The 18124-nt window shown below is 44.1% G+C and overlaps 1 protein-coding gene across 4 annotated transcripts in view; it reads left to right on the top strand.

The window, feature by feature from the left end:
- ZXDC (ZXD family zinc finger C) overlaps positions 1–18124 on the top strand; it is a 44592-nt gene that overhangs the window by 12027 nt on the left and 14441 nt on the right. For 2 of the 4 annotated variants that reach the window (XM_049098553.1, XM_049098552.1), the window contains 3 exons: positions 1556–2244; positions 3378–3440; positions 4085–4169. In XM_049098553.1, coding sequence (XP_048954510.1) covers positions 1556–2244; positions 3378–3440; positions 4085–4169 — 837 coding nt within the window. Of the gene's footprint in view, positions 1–1555; positions 2245–3377; positions 3441–4084; positions 4170–7996; positions 8468–18124 lie in introns of those variants that run through there. The other 2 variants (XM_049098554.1, XM_025447788.3) reach the window with 2 other exon arrangements.

The following is an 18124-nucleotide window of genomic DNA, read 5'->3' as shown; positions in this document are numbered from 1 at the left end:
ACATTTATCAGTACTATTCTTAAACTTTGAAGTAGTATGACAAGTTAAGAAGGTATATTTGGGATTTGGTTATTAATTTATTTTGGGAGGGTCTGTATTTCTTTCATAGGTTTGCATTAGAACTCTAATAGGCACTCTGAGCTGGTGTCCACAGCTGGCAAGTAGGAGTTTGGGATCAGCTAACAGTTGGTGTAGGAGGAATACAGCTGGAGCACTGAGAGAACCTTTTCCCTCTGGCCAGGCACTGGCATGTTCTAGAAGCTTCAGGTAGAAATTTCTTGGGAAGGGTTAACTTCAGGGCCCTGTTTGGTTCCTTTACCCAAATACTTTGTCCTCCCATTTTCCTCTTTGCTTGGTGCTTCAAGAGTCCTAGGATATGGGATGATTGATTGGGTGTACTGGTGTATAAATCCCTGATTTGAATATTCACTGGAAGTTTTTAGATTTTATTTTTAAGTAGTTTCTACACCCAACGTGGGCTTGAACTCACAACCCTGACCGAAATCAAGAGTCACAGGCTCCACCGACTGAGCCAGCCTGGCGCCCCTCAATTAAATTTTGCGAAAGTATGCCAATGCTCATTATTTCTCTAAGGGTAGTCTGACTGTTTAAGTTACTTAATTGAATAACAAATACTTGTAGAGTGAATTGATCAACAACTGAAGCTGAATGAACAAATAAGACTAAAGAGGTATTTACTAGAATTATTTTTTTGCTGTAATCATTAAATACTGCTTAGAGACCAGTTGCCAGTGCCTGGTGCTAAAGGGACAGTATGGATCAGATAGACTCCCTATCCTCAGGATGATTGTGGCCTAGGGGGAGGAAGGAGTGTTAGAGGTTGGAAATACAGTGGTAGGGGGTGAAGGGGAGCCCCTCAGAAGAAGTTCCATGGAGAGGACATAGCTCCAGAGTGCCTGGGGGGCTGATGTCTTAGTTCTCTGTAATCCCTAGGGTTGGGACCTTGAGGTAGGGCCTTGATCCCAGAGCGCAACAGCAGGACAGTTTTTTTTCGCCACTGGTCACCCCCAGATGACTCAAATTTGTTTTGGAATGATAGTTGTGGAGTGAAGCACAGATTTTTGATGAGATGTGAGCTGATCAAGCTGATTCCAAAAATATCCCAGAGTCAGAGTTTAGCTTATGTCTGGCTTCTGAAGATTTGTGTTCTGTGGCAGGTTTTACAGGCTTCCGAGGGCTGTTCTTGTCATGTAGCAGAAAGAGCATAGGCTTTGGAGCCAGAAAGACATGGATTCAAGTCTTGCTCTTCCTGTTACAGTTGATGTGACTTTAGGAAATGTTATTTAGACTCTTAGGTCATTTCCTGTCTGGAGAAATCCCTGTCAGCTCAGGGATTTGAGACAATGTATATAAAATGCCAGATAGGTTATAAGGCAGTGCTTTTCTTCAGCATGTGGCCATTTTGGATGCAGCAGGTATGGGAGGGGTAGATGTTACCTTGATGGGTTGCTTGCTAGCATAACATCTCAAGCACAAATGAAACTTCCAGGTCTGCTGAAGGACATAAAACACCTAGTGTTCATTTCTCTTTCAGATCTCTTCCCTCAGCTTGGAGTTCCGAGCTCTCTCAAGCACAGCAGCGATCTTGGCAGCCCAGGCCAAAGTGAGCTCAACAACATAGACCTGGCAGCGCTCTTCTCCGATGCACCAGGTGATGGTGGTGTTGCGGCCGGGGCCTCCGACGAGGCGCTGAACTCTGGCATCTTGACTATTGATGTTACGTCTGTGAGCACCTCGCTTGGAGGGAACCTTCCTGCTAACAGTAGTTCCTTGGGGCCCATGGACCCTCTGGTGTTGGTGGCGCACAGTGATATTCCTCCAAGCCTGGATAGCCCTCTCGTTCTGGGGACGGCAGCTACGGTTCTTCAGCAGAGCAGCTTCAGTATGGATGACGTGCAGACTGTAAGTGCAGGGGCATTAGGCTGCCTGGTGGCTCTGCCTGTGAAGAACCTGAGTCCGGACCCACAGGCTTTGACCTCAGGTGGTCATTTAGCAGACAGCACCAGCGCACTGACCTCTCCAAGCCCTCCGCCTGGAAAGACCAACAGCCCGGAACTGCTGACTCCAATCAAAGTGGAATTGGACTCGCCTCCTGGCCCCGACACTGTCAGGCAGCAAGAACGGAGCCGAGGGACACCCCGGTCGGTGTTCTGCAGCCCTGCAGAAAAGCACAGTCCTCAGAAAGACACGGGGCTCAGTGCGGGGACCGGCAACATCTATTTGGTATGAAGTGCTCTATTCAGTCACCACCGCATAACTCGCTTCTCTCACACTCAGTTTTGAGGATGTTCTGGATTAATCGTTCATGTGCAGACATTTCTTAATGGTTTGCGAAAAGACGGAGCCCTGGACTACAAGTCTGGAAATCCAAGTCTGGAATTCTGATCTTGAGTCTGGAACTGACTAGGTTTTACGACCTTGAGGAAATCACTTACCCTGTCTGAGCCTAAAATTCTCATTTATTTCTAAAATGAGGGGTTTGGGCTAGATGATTTCTAAGGTCCTTCTATGATTCTGTGATGATGGTTTTTTTTTTTTTTTTTTTTTTCCCTTGGAAAAAGAAAGGGGGGTATTTCATTATGTTGAAATGTTCTGCCTTTGTGCTTTTTCCGGAATAACAGGTCCTTAGACTTACTAATGGCCAGAGGAAGAGGATTCATGACATCAGGTTTAATAGAAACTTTAAAACCATGCAAAAAGTTCTTTAAAAAAATTAGAATAAAAAAAGGGAGTGGTTGTGAGCTTTTTTTTCTGGAGGGCTATAAGAGTACTCCAATTTTGAGGCTCTACAGTTAAATACTTTATATTTATGTCAATTAATACATTTAATATAATTTAATTTAAAGTAATTTAATTAAAGATTTTTTGGGGAGAGTCTATTTTCTCAGTCTCAGATGGGAATGATCAAATAAGTTTTTTCTTTGTGGCATAGGTTAAATTTGATGGTGATATTTATATTGTTTAAAATGTTAAATCTTACCACAGTTTTTTTAAAAAAGTTAAATTCTTTGAATTAGAATCAATTGTGAGGGATGTGGTAACCCATCTACCATGAGCCTTTCAGTCTGAGAGAAGCACCTTTTCTGACGGCTCTCCCTTGTTTGTGGCAGAGCTGTCCTCACCAGCCTTTGCTTAGGTGGCCAGAGCAGTTGCTAAGCCACCCAGGAGACTGGGCCAGGATGGGAGATGACCGAGGCTCCGAGGTCAGTGGGGAGGAAGGGCCTGTGTGGAGGGCCTTGGTACCTCGGGAGACCGTGGTTCTTGGTGCCACTGCATCTCCAGAGCCGTAACTGTGGGTGGAGGCAGGAGGAGCCACCATGACCTTGATCCTGACCCCTTGTTCATTTTCTCGCTAGCTGTGTGACGTTGGGCTGCCTCGATTCTCTGAGCACAGATGGTGTGTGGTGAATGGGTTACAGGTATGCCACAAGCTGTTGAGGGCTATTCTTTTTCTTTTTGTAGTGATGAGGGTTAAACTGCTTTTCTTACCAAACATTCACAAATTTACAGACGTGAAGTTCCATTTGAATACTGTTTGGCTCCCTCAGTAACTGTCCTGAATTCAGTAATGTAGTTATTGTTTTGGTGTATATAAAATTTTTTGAGTCCAGCACCTGCCACCAGAGCGGCCTCTATAGTGGGATTTGAAGTAGTACCTCCCGTACAAGTGTTGTGTGGCATGTTCTGGAAAATGTTGAGAAGTGCTACAGTTAATTAGCCCTGAACCACCAAGGGAAGGCTGGTTGTTTCAGACAGCAGAGAAGTGTGTAACTCCTTTTATAACAGTTTCTGTGTAAAGTATTTTAATATGTTTAGATTTTGGAGGAATAAACTTTGCTTCTCTGGATAATAAAATTATGTATATTGTTCCAACTCTCATTCTGTTCAGTTGTTACTATAATTGGATGTAGCATTTGATTCTCCGTGAACCTGCTGGAGATCCTCAGAGATTATTGGACTCTACTCTGTTCTGGAGGCAGACTTAGTGCATTTCCGTAGTTCCCTTGCTACCCCTCCTTTACCATGTGGCATGAGTGACTGACACCCTTTTCTTTGGTCTCAGGAAAGTGGGGGCTCAGCAAGAACTGATTCCCGAGCCATTCAACTAGCCAAGAAAAAAAAGCAGAGAGGAACTGGGAGCAATGCAGGTGAGGCTGTGTGTGCTGGGGGACTGAGGGGTCTGGATCACCCAAGGCCTTCATTAAAGACAGGAGAAACACACAGAATAGGTGTTTCTGGTTCATTGTGTTACCTTTATGTTCACAATGTCCTTTATCAACTCTTTAGTTTTATGTGAACTTTAAGAAAAAATTACCAGCAGAAGTTCCAGCCTCAGTATGGACATGTTTAATTTATCTCAAAGAAGCTGTGCAGTTAGTGGTCGCAGATGCCAGTGTCTGCTGCCTAGCAGGGTGCTGAGGTAAAGAACAGGCCAGGTGTCAGAAGAGCAGAGGTGCGAACCCGATGCTAACTGGTCATTGGCCCCTGACCTTGGTTAGCCCTGGGGAGAGCCTGGGGACAGGGCTGCTGCTGTCCCAGGAGCGAAGGGTTCCATGGAGCCAGCCCTTGGGTGGCACGTAGTGTGATGGATACCCAGTTCAGACATACGTTGAAATCTTGTCATTTTTTAAAATGTCAGTGATATTTTTGAATTTTTAAAAAACACTCTGGACCAAACCAGACCTGCTAGTTTCTGTGACCTCATGCATCTATCCATCCATCTGTCCGTCCATCCAGAAAGTGGAATAGTGGGATGCAGTTCTTAAACTGGTAAATCCTTTTGTAAAGGTAACTGATTTCTTGTAATAACATTATCTGCAGATTTTCTATGTCTCTTTATCTAGAATTTGTTTTTTAGAATACTAAAGGGTAGGGGCGCCTGGGTGACTCAGTTAAGCATCCAGCTCTTGGTTTGTGCTCGGGTCCTGATCTCATGGGTTGTGGGATCAAGCCTTGTGTTGGGCTCTGTGCTCAGAGGGGAGTCTGCTGGAGATTCTCTCCCTCTGCCCCTCCTCCCACATGCATGTGCACATACTCTCTCTGAAATAAATCTTTAAAAACAATATCAAAAGGTATGTAGTATTAGCAATACAGGTTTATATTCTGTTCTTAATGTCATGGCTTCTTTAACTCCCTGATTTGTGTTAATCAGTTTTCATAAAAGCAGATACAGCCCTATAATGGATGTTGTTCATGTCTGTATTCGCTGTGACTTGAGAAGGCTGAAGTGTCCAGATGGCACTTGTACAGATAATAAAGAAGGTGTGTGGCGGGGGGCGGTGCGGGGAAGAGGTCTGTAGAGTGAAAGAATTCAGCATGGACTAAGCAAAAGGAGTCAGTTGCCTTTAACTTGATAGATCTCCGTTTGAAGGAAAAAGAACACTGGGCATTCAGGTATCTGGTACATGTTACACTGATTTCAGTGCTTTGCTTTTGGGATGACATCTGCAGAGATGGTTTTATTTATTTTTAATTGTTTTTATAAATATTTCAGCATTTAATCAGAAGGACACAAAAAACATAGTTGCATGCTATTATCACTTTAAAAATAAGAGTATTTCATTAACATCTATCTAGCAAGTGTTCACCTTTTCAGTTTTCTTGGATGCTGTAAATGGTTTTTATTATAACTATTTGCTTAAATCAGAAGCCAAGTAAGTCTCATATTACTATTGGTGGATATGTTTCTTAAGTTTCTTTAACATCTGTAGGTTTCTCCCTTCATTTCTCTCCTGTGTATTTGTAGAAGAAACTGGATGGTTGGTCTTTCAAGTTGGTGAGTCTAGATTAGGCTGATTGCGGTAGTTTGACAGGTTCCTGTGTCTTCTCTGTTCCCTATATGTCAGTAGTTACACACCTGATTGAACTTTGATCTGGTGGGTCAGCTGTTGGGAGTTGACACAACTCCTTTGCAAGTGGTGGGGTGCTCTTCCAGAGGTCCCTGACATCTGGTGGTCGGTTTGTCCTGCGGCACAGGTTGGCAGCCACTGATGACCAGTGACTGGATTTAATAATTCATGAGGGTTTGCAAAAGGTATTTCTCATTCCTTTCTTGTTACTAGCTGGAATATTTCTGTAAAGAGTACCTTCTCATCCATTCTTTACCTTGAAGTACAGTCCTAATGTAATGTCAGGATAAATGTCTGAATCTCTTTTTTCATCAGTTTTCAAAATGATGAACTGTTTTCTTTGCATCCTCCAGTGGTGGTCGGAGTATTTTTTATACAGTCATTGATTTAAACATTTTATAGACTGTTAAGGGGAAATAGAAATCTGGAGCCTGCCACATATCTAGCCTTCAAATATGTACATGGTACAAGAATCTTCTTGTATTTGTGAAGGCTTACACCTTTGCTCCTCATGTGTCTTCCTTGAAAAGCCCTCATGAAGTCTTGTAATCAGCCAGGAAATAGAGGAATGATCCCTTTTACAAAATCTTGGGGCCAGCTCTGTTTCCCCGCCTGTTCTATTTTGCTAGAATTTCGGGCTTGCAGAAAATATGATTCCCTAGTTGGCCATACTCTGTGAATATTGTCATTCACTTGTGTTTTCCAGCTGTAGAACCCTTCTCCCAGCCTCCCCTCATAGGACCATGTCCCATAGTCCTGGTGTGTTTACCTGAGTCCTAGGGAGTGGGCTGCAGGCTTTATCTGAATTTGCCACCCCCTGGGGTCCCTCTCCTGTTCCAGGATCCTGTCTGGATCCCAGGTTGCATTTCATTGTCACAACTACTTTAGGCTATTATGAGAAATATTGGACTATAATCAGTATTTCAGTATTTATTTTACTGCTTAGACTGTTCCAGCTTTGGCCACTGGGAGCTCTTTCGGTTGGACTCTTGTGCCCCTTTCAATGTGCCCTGGTTTTTTCTGAGGGGGCATTCCCTACCTTCTGGCACCATCTTGTGTTCTCATTACCCCAGAACAGGATCCAGCCATTTCCCTAAGGAGTACTGTTCTTTTTATTAGAAAAATTTATTAGAAACCAAGGTATGATGAGTGAAATAAGTCCATCGGAGAAGGACAATCATCATATAGTTTCGCTCATATGTGGAACATAAGAAATAGTGAAAGGGATTATAAGGGAAAGGAGGGGAATTGAGTGGGAAAAATTAGAGAGGGAGGCAAACCATGAGAGACTCCTAACTCTGGGAAACAAACAAGAGGTAGTGGAAGGGGAGGTGGGCGGGGGGACGGGGTAACTGGGTGAGCGCACTTGGCGGGATGAGGACTGGATGTTATACTATATGTTGGCAAATTGAATTTAAATTAAAAAAACAAAAACAAACCAAGGTCTGGGCCCTCCATGTGGTTGTTGCTCTTCACTACCTGTCATTGTGTCTAGGCCCTCCCAGCAGGCAGTATCTTCATGTACATTAACCCATGCTGGCCTTGTTTTGAATTTAGAATATTTTATATTTTAGAATAGTGATAAGGCCATACATTCTATGTTTCTTAACACGCCTAGTTCCTACATCAGCACTTTTCAGTTAAATATATTCATTTAATACGAGTTCAGGTCAGATGTTGCCTCGTAATTATCTTTGGTACCAAATTTAGGGAGGGAAATGTAGGTTTGGGAGGTTTTTGGATTTGGGGATTAAAGGATTGTTGTGTTAGAAGTCTAAGAACAGAGAAGTTGCAGGGAAACAGGACTTTGTGGAATTAAGTCATTTAAGCACAGTTGAGATTTCATTGTTAAATATGGTTAAATGCAGAGTGCACATATTGATTCTTAGAAAATGTGCAATCTGAATGATTTGAAAAATAAGGTATTGGGTCTGAAATTCAAGGCTATTCCCTTTGGGTTGCTTTTGCATATAGAAAATAAAATTGTGCCAGTTTCTCTACCTTTAGTACTGTGGCTCCCCTCCTCAAAATAAACCAAGAATATTTTGTCAACATAAAAAGTAAAGAGAAACTTTCATTCTTGAAGCTGATAGTGAAACTTTTAAAAATTTTTTCATCAACTGCAGGACTGTGAATAGACGTATACCTTTCTGGTCTCTTAAGAGCTGGGCAAAGGAAAGAACAAAGGACTTAGGCGAAGATGCAGTAAACAGCAAAACTGTGTGTCTGTGTGACAGTGAAAGTGTAAATGTGTGACTGCCTTTTTTCTTGACTGAGTCAAATAGCGAAATTCCAATTCTGCGTGATCTAGAAGAGACACAGGCACACCCTGAATGGAAATATTTTAAATTAAGACCAGATAAAACAAAAATCACAAGGGGTTAATACTAATGTTAGACTACTAATGTCAGTGTGGAAGTCGAAACAGTTGGGGCAGAGAAGATTTTTCCTATTTTTGGTTGCTGTTCACATGTAATCAACTGCAAGACTAAGATTTGTAACCATGCATGTATTTATATGAAAACTTATAATATCAAACAAGATGAAGTAAAAACTGGTGGAAATCTAGGAGAATTGAATAAATGAAAACCTACCAATATTGGAAGTGGGTAATTGAAGTCATTTGCAGATCAAGCACAAAAAAACACAGGAAAGATGTTTACAATGGGATTAATAAAGTTGATTTAATAGATCCTACTCCATAACCATGGGATTATTAATCAAAATTAAACCAAACAAATTAGGCCCTTAGGAAAACCATAACAAAGGCTTTAGGGGGTATAAAACCCAACTTGTCTTTACATGTTTTTAACTATACTGTGGTAAAATAGAAAGTAAAAATTACTTGGAAAACAAGAACTTACTAAATTCTGGTAAAAGAAGAAATAAAAGCTGATTAAGAATAGTTACAGAAAAACTGGATTGCCATCCACTTATGAGTGTGAATCGAGCCAGCATCTTCTCTGCTTATTTTCTCCCTTGTAAAATGGTAATAACAGCACCTACTTAGGATTCTTGTGGGGATTAAATGAAGTAATACAGGTGAGGTGCTGAAAAGCACTCAGGGTCAGCTTCTTGTTGCTGTTGTGTGTGCAAGCAGGAGGTGTGGCCAGAGCCAGATTCAGGTTTATGCCCAGATTGCCTGCTTGTTACATGTGCAGAGGAATCTAAGTGGAATAGCTATTATTTCAAGATGGAAAAAGAACAAGCCTAAGGAGAGTCAGATCCAGATTTGGATGCCTGAGTGTGCAGCCTATTCGTAGTTAAAATTGTTCTGTGTGGGCTGAACAAAACATCCTGCAGTGGATGTTAACTAACCTGTTAGTTTCTACCTCCATCTGAGTGGTTTTATCAAGAGAAAAAATAAAGCATAAGTGAATTGCACATATTCAGTGGAGAGTAAATAATCATGTAAAGTATATGGTGATAAATTGGAGTACTTGCAGGAGAATGCATAATTTTGCAGAAAAACAAATCACCATTTTTCAAAAATAAGAGTATAAACAGTTCAACAACTGCTGGCTGAGGTATTTCAGAGGCTCATGCTTACCTGATAGTTATACAGATCATTTCTACTCTTCCGTGGAATACCTACATTAAACGGTATTCAGGGCTCTGTGGAAAAGGGGAAACTCCTTATGATCTGGAACCCAAAGCCTGACAAGGATACCTCTCAAAAGGAGAGCTATTGATTAATGACTTGGAAAAATACATGGCGAATGTTCTAAATAAAATATCTGTACAGTTTGGCAAAATATTTTAATATTCTGACCAAGTGAGTTTTAATCCTACAGCTTGAGAATGATGAATGTTAGGAAGTCTGGTAGTTGGGTTATATTATTTTTCCCAATGGATTTTGTATTTATTGAAAAAATTGGTATCCATTATTGGTAGAAATAAGAATGTAATAAAGATTTCGTAGCCCAAACTAAGAGCCAACATCACACTGACCGGTGAGTTACCAAAGGCATTCTTCTATATGCACGCAAGAATTGCTTTTGTTACCATTGGTGTTAATGTCGCTCTGGAGGTTCTTGTCATTGAAATCAAGAAAAATAAGAACTTGTAGGGAGGAGATAGTAACTTAAGAGATGATTTGACCACTTACTGGAGAGCCCTAAAGAATCAGTTGAAAATGGTTAGCACTTAAGAGACGTTTAAGTGACTGCTTGTAACATAAATGTATAGCCATCAGGAGTGTACTGTGTGCAGCAATGGCTAGTTAGGAAATGCAGTGGAGAAAATACCTCATTCACAGCAGCAACACAAATCCCAGAATAAGGAGGAAACTTCATAAGTGGGAGGACATAAAGGAGGAAGAGGAGACAAAACTTCACTAAGAAAAGAGAGTTCCAGATGTCATGCCTCCTTCCTTTTGGTACCTGTGCCTGCTAAGTGCCATGCGGGGACACCATTGTTCATGTTCTCCGGGGGGAGCTGGGCGGAGGGAACTGAGCTGCGGCGGGGGGAGTGGGGATGGGGGTGGGGAGGACATCAGATAAACAAAAACAGTAAATGATAAATGTGAATAAAACAAGGAAATGGGTCTGTGATGATTTGCAGTTTTTAATAGGGTAGAGAGAGTCCTCAACAGAGGAGGAGATCCTTGATGGAGGGAAGTGAGGAAGGATGCCATGTGGACAGATCTAAGCAAAGTCCCTGTGAGCCTGAGGCTGGAGGGTGTTCTCAAAGAAAGGCCTTTGTTGTCAGAGGGAGGAGGCCCATGGAGGGGGGAGAAGGGGGGACCTTTTCGGAAATAATCTGAGAGCTGGTGAGAGCCCAGGCTGTTTAGAGCCTTAGGTCATTGTTGGAACTTTGGCTCTCACTTGGAGTCAGATCAGAAGACATAGAGACATAATTAGAAAAGTGACATGATCTTTTTAAAGGATCATTCCAGCTGTTCTGAAAATAAACCATAAGGGGCAAAGAGAGCAGATTGGGGTTCTTTGCAGGCCCCAGTAGGAAATGACTGTGGCTGCAGGCACATGGGCTGCCAGTAGGAAGAGGTGGGTAAATCCTGGATCTGTCTTAAAAGATGGAGACGACAAGATTTGCTGACAGCTGTGGAGTTCGGAAGAGAAAGAAGTCATTATTGCAGACATGCTAACTCTTCCCACAGTATTTGAAGCAATTCCATTTGAAATTCCGAGGAGATTTCAGAGTACTTGGTGTAGGAAACTACAGGCAGGGATTCCTGAGGACCCACAGGAAACTAGCCTGGTTGCCCTGCATTTGCAGGGACATCTCACAAGTGACAACCGTTGAACCTGTGGTGGTCCTGTGCCCCTTAAGCCAAGACAAAGGGACATACATTGATACACAGGCCTGAGACCTACACTGTTTTATGCGTCAAGGTGGCTCTTCTCATTGTTGGCAAATGAGTGATGGCCTTTTGGGAGAAAAGCTACTAAAATTCCATATAGGATAAAGAATGAAGGTGAGAAGTTTAGGGCTTTTTTAAAGGCATGGAAAGCTGTGTGGATAGCCAGCTCTTGCTTTGTCCTCATCTGTGTGCTTTACATGATTTAGCTCGTGTTTTGTCTTCATAGTAGCTCCCTAAGGTAGAGACTTACTACCAGCATGCTCTACAGCTGGGTCACCAAAGCCACTTTCCCTTATGCACTCACTGCTCAGAGGGTGTGGATGCCCAGAGCAGAGCAGAGGCACAGGCCTTGGAGATCAGTGGACACTGAAAGGTTTTTGTTAACATAGCATGAAATGCTAAGAGAGGTGAATCCCCCCATGGGGGGGAAAAATGGAGATGAGGCATGAGTAGGCGCTGTGCAGAAGGCTGTTGACCAAGAAAGAAGCATCTCCTCTGTGGGCAGAGGGGTGTGCTTGGTGCTCAGAGTCAGGGTGTGCATGGAACACGGGGATACAGTGTGACATTTCTGGATGGCCACTTGATGCTGTTTTCAAGAGCTAGAAGATATGGGTAATGTTCAATCATGAAATGACTACTTGTAACTTCTCTTGAAAAAATATCCTGGCATCTACATAAAGGTACATGTGCTAGCTGCTGCCAGGTGTGGAACTGTGTGTTACTAAATATTTATAGCTCATGTCTGCCAGTAAAGCTGCACACTTCCTGCATATTTTTGGTAAGTCCCTGCTTGTAAGAAAAGCTGACATGTTGTTGGTAGACACATTTGTGTTATGTATTTGTATAGAAACGAAAATGATAGAACACATACCCTTGTGTAGTTAGTGTTTTTTTCTGAATGTTAAGATTATGAATTTTTAAATCATTTTTCATCATTTTTATTTTCTGTATTTGAAAATACATTAACCTTGTAATTAATAAATATTAACCCCCCATTTAAGAAGTGGAGCCAAAACAGCTGTCATCCCCCTCCCTTCCCAGGATGGAGCATACCTGGGGCTCTTGGGTGGGCTCTTCAGCTGCTTCACCTGGAAACTGAGACATGTAGTCTGGAATTGGTTTCCTTCCCAGAAGGGGGTGATGAGAGAGCCGCAGGGAACACAGACAGGGGTCAGGCAGCACGGGCAGCCCCTGTGGCTCCTTTAGCATCACCAGCTTGTCTAGCGATGGGCATGCAGATGGAGGGCCAGGTAATGTACGTACGTGGTGCCACTGGAATGTTTGAATAACAGGGTTGGATTGAGCCACGAAATTAAGTCAGTGATCAATTTTTTATAGTATGTGTACACATATTAAAATTTTTAAAATTTTTTTCCTCACATTGAAGCAAAAAAAAAAATCTTTGGGCATTTATCACTAGGCTCCTCCCATTTCTTCCTCTTGCTGCCATGCTGAGAGCAGAAGAGCCACACTGAGGGAGGGAGGACAGGAGGAAGGTCCCAGTGCAGGCTGTCTGTTAACTGGAACGCTGCAGCAGTTGTAACTTTTTTTACAAGAGAAATCTGGGAACATTCACACAGGCACTGGGCCTGAAAGAGTGGATTGTGAACTTGAGTGTCATGAAGCTTCCCAGTGAGGTGGATGGGGATAGTCTGGATTGCAGCTGGAGAAAACCCTCCCTGGTGCTGTGGGAAAACGTGTGTCAGAAGCACTCCGGGCTTTTTCACCCCTTGCCCCCTCTCCCCCCCGTGCCCTGTAGGCTCCATTTAGGCACTCTGGATGGCAGATGGGGCCTGTGATGGAGCAAAGTGGATGGTAGGCTGTGGGGAGGCTGTCTGGTCTTGTCTTTGCTTTTAGGGTCTGGATGATTTTGCTCTAGCTGTCCATGGTAGTTCCCTCTGCACTGCGGACCTTCACATACCAGGGTTAGGGCCTGCAGGTTGGGGTAAGCACAGCATGTTTGCCTTGAGCAGCTCTCCAGAGAGTGAGCCGCCTGCCAGTACGCTTGTGGCCCATCTCTGCTCATTGCTCCCTTGGGGCCGAGGTTCCATTTGGTTCCTGGACCAGAGCTGTGGTGTTGAGGGCTGGCATAGCCAGATATCTGAAGCAGGGTAAAGGGGCTTGGTGGCCACACATTTCCTGTTGTGGTGGGTGGTGGAGAAATGTAAGCCTCCTGTCCCTGAATGGGCTGTGAGTTGAAGTGTCTTGCACCTGGACAGTGAGCAGGCGATAAGGATTTTGTCGGTCCTGACCATGGAGGCCTGCCCTTTATTGACCAGCAGCTGTCACTTACTTTGTTTCTGTTAGCTTTATGCCTGCCCTGTGCTGTTCCTGCTGGAGTGCATGTCTTGCTTCCTTTCTATCTCCTTGGTAGTCACCTGTTCCCCTGCAGGTCCTCCCACCTTGCTGTCAGGTGAGCATGGAAGTCTGACTCTGGCAGGTGTCTAACCCTTGTGAGGAGGAGGCCTTTATTGAACATAAAAGTTGTGATGGCTGTGCCTCACGTTTCTGGAGTTGTGCTATCCATGCTGCCACATGACGTGATTCATGGTGACAGTGTCAGAGTCTGAGGGTCAGAGCACCAGCTCAGTAGTCAGGAACATTGTTGAGGCCTGCTCCTCTGCTTGTGGTGGCTGTGGGCAAGTGCCTAAACTCTCTGGCTCCAGCATCCTCTCTGTTATGGGAGATAGGACCTGTCCTTCTAGGTAGTTTTGCTGGGGCACAATAAGGAAAACAGTGGCAGGGCTTTGTGTATACGTGGTTTCAGACCCCTGGCTCTTAGAGCTCAGCTGACAGAGGTGGGACCATGCCGTGGGAGCCTAAGCCTGCCATCCTTGGCCAAAAGTATGTGCTCTGGCATGGGTGAACTATGGATGGTGCTGGGATGCACTCTGTCCCATAGCCAGCCCCCATTTCTCTGTTACCCTGGGAGCTACTGCATAGCCTTTTTTTTTTTAATGTTTCTTTTTATTTATTTGTTTATTTATTTACTTATTTATGATAGTCACAGAGAGAGAGAGAGAGAGAGAGAGAGAGAGAGAGACAGAGACACAGGCAGAGGGAGAAGCAGGCTCCATGCACTGGGAATCTGACGTGGGATTCGATCCCGGGTCTCCAGGATCGCGCCTTGGGCCAAAGGCAGGCGCTAAACCGCTGCGCCACCCAGGGATCCCCTGCATAGCCTTTTTATGTGAACTATAAGTCACCCTGCCCAGCATGCAGATTTGACGTTCACAGCCTCAGGAACTGTCCTTCCTAGGCTCCCAGGCAGGGTTGGCCAATGGAAGTATTGGCAGGAGATTAGGTGGAGGGAGGAAGGAGGAACCAGGACCTTGTTCTCATTTCACTTTGGTAGTTTTATGACAATGGCTGTTTCCCCCATGGTCCCAGTTCTTGATGGGCAGCCCTGGACCCAGACGTTGTTCTGGATTCTGTGCTGACTGGGGTGTTTGCTCCTTAGTGCGCCATCACTGGTATACTCACTGGCGGCATGGAATCCCTCTGGTGCAATACCTAGAGTGTTCCTGGGGCCCTGATGGGACCCTAATGCCCTGTAAACAGTTTCCCCAGGACTGTGACTACATTATGGCTGCCAGGTTATCCCAAACCTTTCCCAAGGCCTCTTGGCACTACTGGCCCCCTCAGTGTTTCTACGGTGCCCTGTACTGTTTCATCACTGCATTTTGAATGTAGGTCCATCTGTATGTCCCTGAGAAACATCTGTACTTAGAACACGGGCAGCCATCATAAACTTCATGGTAAGGATCACCACTATGGCCCAGTACCCAATGGAGTAAAGATACAGTCAATATTTGTTTAAAGAATGATAAGGCACGAATTGATAGCTAATCACTGGACACCTTTCAAGTAAGAGCCATCCAGTTAGCATACTCCAACACTACACTGGACAGAGGTAGAACAGTTAATTCAAGCTGATTGTATGCCCAGCGTTGTTCTGAGGTAGTTCTCAGAGCAGCCCTATGCCGTGCAGCTCTATACAGTCCCATTTTCTGGGTAAGGAGCCTGAGGCACAGAGATGAGGTTGGTGGGGGCTGCACAGGTGATGGGTGACTGCCCTAGGGGTGGAATCCCAGGCTGACTGGCTCCAGAACCTTCAGTCAGCCTGCCAGCTCTACAGCACACAAGAGCCGCATGGCTCACCCTTGATGAGTGAGGTGGACGTGGAACTCCTGAGTAGAATACTAGCACCTGAGTTCTGGATGATCTGGGCTTGTCCAGGGTTAGGCAGCTGTCTGTATAACTTGCCACATTAGAAAACCAAAGGAAAACCACGTTATCTTCACTAATGCCAAACAAGGCAGTTGAAAAAACTCATCGTTGCTGATTTTTAAAAATCATAAACCTTAACTAGGAATTAAAAAGATTTCCCTAATAATAGAGAGCAAGTTAGAATAGCAGTCAACGTTGTTTTCAATGAGGAGATGTGTTCCTATTATAATCGGAAGAACCAACCAAGCCAACACTGCAATAACATTGGACATTTTTATGGAAGCTTTAGAGAAAAATAGATAATCAAATAGGAAGATGTGACTACCTATTGATGATGATTATTAGGCTTAGAAGACCCAAGGGAATAGACTCAAATAATTACAAACAAAGATAATTGCACAAAACACGTTAAGATATATCCCATGAAGAGCTTTTCTATTAGAATAATCAGAAAAACAATAATGAAAAACAATAATAAATCTCACTCATAATGGCAATAAAAGTAATAAAATATCTAGGATTCCCAGTGATGCATATGCCTGAGCCTGGATAAGGTCCTGTTTACAGCTTACTATGTACTTGGGATGGAACATTCAATTCAAAGTTTACATCTTTTATTCAGTTCCTTAAAAATCCCAAAGGAACTTTCTAAAAGAAAAAAAAAACACCTGCCAGTTTTAAGTTCATCTGGAAGAATAACTTAGTTAAAATCTCCATGCAAGATTCGAAAAAGAGTAATAATGGGGCAGGGAGACCACTGTGCTGGGGACCCAGGCCTGTGGAGGAGTGTTGGTGCTGAGACTCGGCCGGTGCTGTGACAGAGACAGGTGGGGCGGCCGGAGCTTGGGCATGCAGGCTGGCATAAGCTTAAGATTCACATTCCTTCACTGGTTTGGTAATGTTGGTTCAGTCTTTGGGAAGAAGAATGGTGGATTTCTTAGGCACTTTCCCCTGCAGTCCCACCACCAACCACTTCAGCCTTTTGATGTTAAATGTTTAGTGTATAAACTATGCTTGTTACTTATTTCAATGATACACGTATACTTTTATCTGTTCTTTGCTGTTGAACATGAATATTTTTTCTTGTGAATAAATCTGTTTTGTGGTATATCCTTTAATAGCCGTGTAGGACTGAACACATCCGAAACTATAAGAGCATTAAGCCCCGGCACCATCCAGGATATGTAATGAGTCCAGCCTCCCATCCTCAGGAGAATTGGGGAATAGGTACTCACATACTTCACTGTGTTCTGTGGTTCAGTGAGGATCTCCAGCAGAGAAAGCTTGCACGAGACCAAAGTCCTATCCCTCCACACACACCCCTGGTGGGGGGAAGCAAGACATCGGAGCCAGTGGTATGCAGGATGGAGAGCTGACCATCTTCAGTGCAGATCCCTCCCAGGCTGAGGATGCCACGAGCTTGAGTTGGCACTGCGTTGTGTAGCTGTCAGTATAGGGGCATCGTCAGGAGGTGTGTGGGCAGAGTGCTTTGCCAGAGCCAGGCTGTATGCTACAGGCCTCACCTATTCTGATAGTGACTCTCTGAGGGGATCATGCTGCAGTGTGGGTCACGGATGAGTCAGTAGGGACTCAGGACTATGCATCGGTGTACTCTTGATCACTTGACTATTTCATCCCCAAATAGGGTTGTCTTTTAGGTCTCTCTACCTAGATGTCAACTTGCTGACTAGCTTTATCTTTCTCTTCTGTCTGCTCTTTCAGGTTATCTGCACAATCCAGTGTTTCAGATAAATGTTGAGATTATTGAAGCAAAATTCAGTTCATTATGAAGATGACTTGCCCCCTGAAGTTTTCTAGATTTCCACTATGAGGAATTTTTTGTTTCTTGACATCAGTTTATGAGTTAAGTTAGTCACATTACATTTAATGCCATGGCATCTTTTACTTGTGAGGATGGCTGCATGGCCATTGTGGGGTTCTATGTAGAGACTATTTGTTGGCTTTAAGCCTCCAGCATCCTGACTCAGGAAGGGTGTAGGTTTCAGCTGATTTACATGTTGACAGCACACTACCAGATGGCAGAGTAGATTGTCTGGAGTCATGTAACCCAGCACCCTGCTCCCATGAATCCAGCTGGTGAAGGCATTTTTTCTTCTGAGCAGGGAGTCAAGAGGCTGGGTGTGGGGCGTTCAGCGTGCCAGCCCAGGTTCCCCTCTCCTAGTCCTGCCTTCTTCCCTTGCAGCTTTCTCAGGGTGCCTATGGGAAGTGTTCAGCCTGTCTTCTAGGACCTGGGGTGGATGAGAAGACTTTGAAGGGGAGGGGAGCATGGCTAGTTTGAAGGGGATCTGCTTTCACATTGTCATCTTCCATTAGTAATCTTTGAGACTGCGTTTGGGTCCAGGACTTCTGCAGGCTCTCTTGTTCGCCTTTGAGTCCTACCCCACCACCAAGCTCCCTATGGTGAAGCACTCCAGGGTGTGTATAGAAACAGTCTTCCAGAGCCCCAGATCCAGGACACTTCAGAGTGCTGGCTTCAGGGAGGCATCTTGTATGGATTCACTCATACAGGCATCAAGACTGCCTCGGGCCACTGTGGCCAGCTGGGCCTTCCTCATGCACAGGTTTTAGGAGGGTATGTTGAGATGTTCTGAACTGATATACAGTATACAGTATACTGCCTCGGGCCCTGGGTGTGTGAGCTCTCAACTTTCTCACCCTTCTGCTCTTGTCCTAGCAGGAA

Source organism: Canis lupus, chromosome 20 (genome assembly GCF_003254725.2).
Source record: "Canis lupus dingo isolate Sandy chromosome 20, ASM325472v2, whole genome shotgun sequence".
In the NCBI taxonomy this organism is placed as follows: domain Eukaryota; kingdom Metazoa; phylum Chordata; class Mammalia; order Carnivora; family Canidae; genus Canis; species Canis lupus.
The sequence above is the reverse complement of the archived record's forward strand: the minus strand, read 5'-3'. Positions and strand labels throughout refer to the sequence as shown.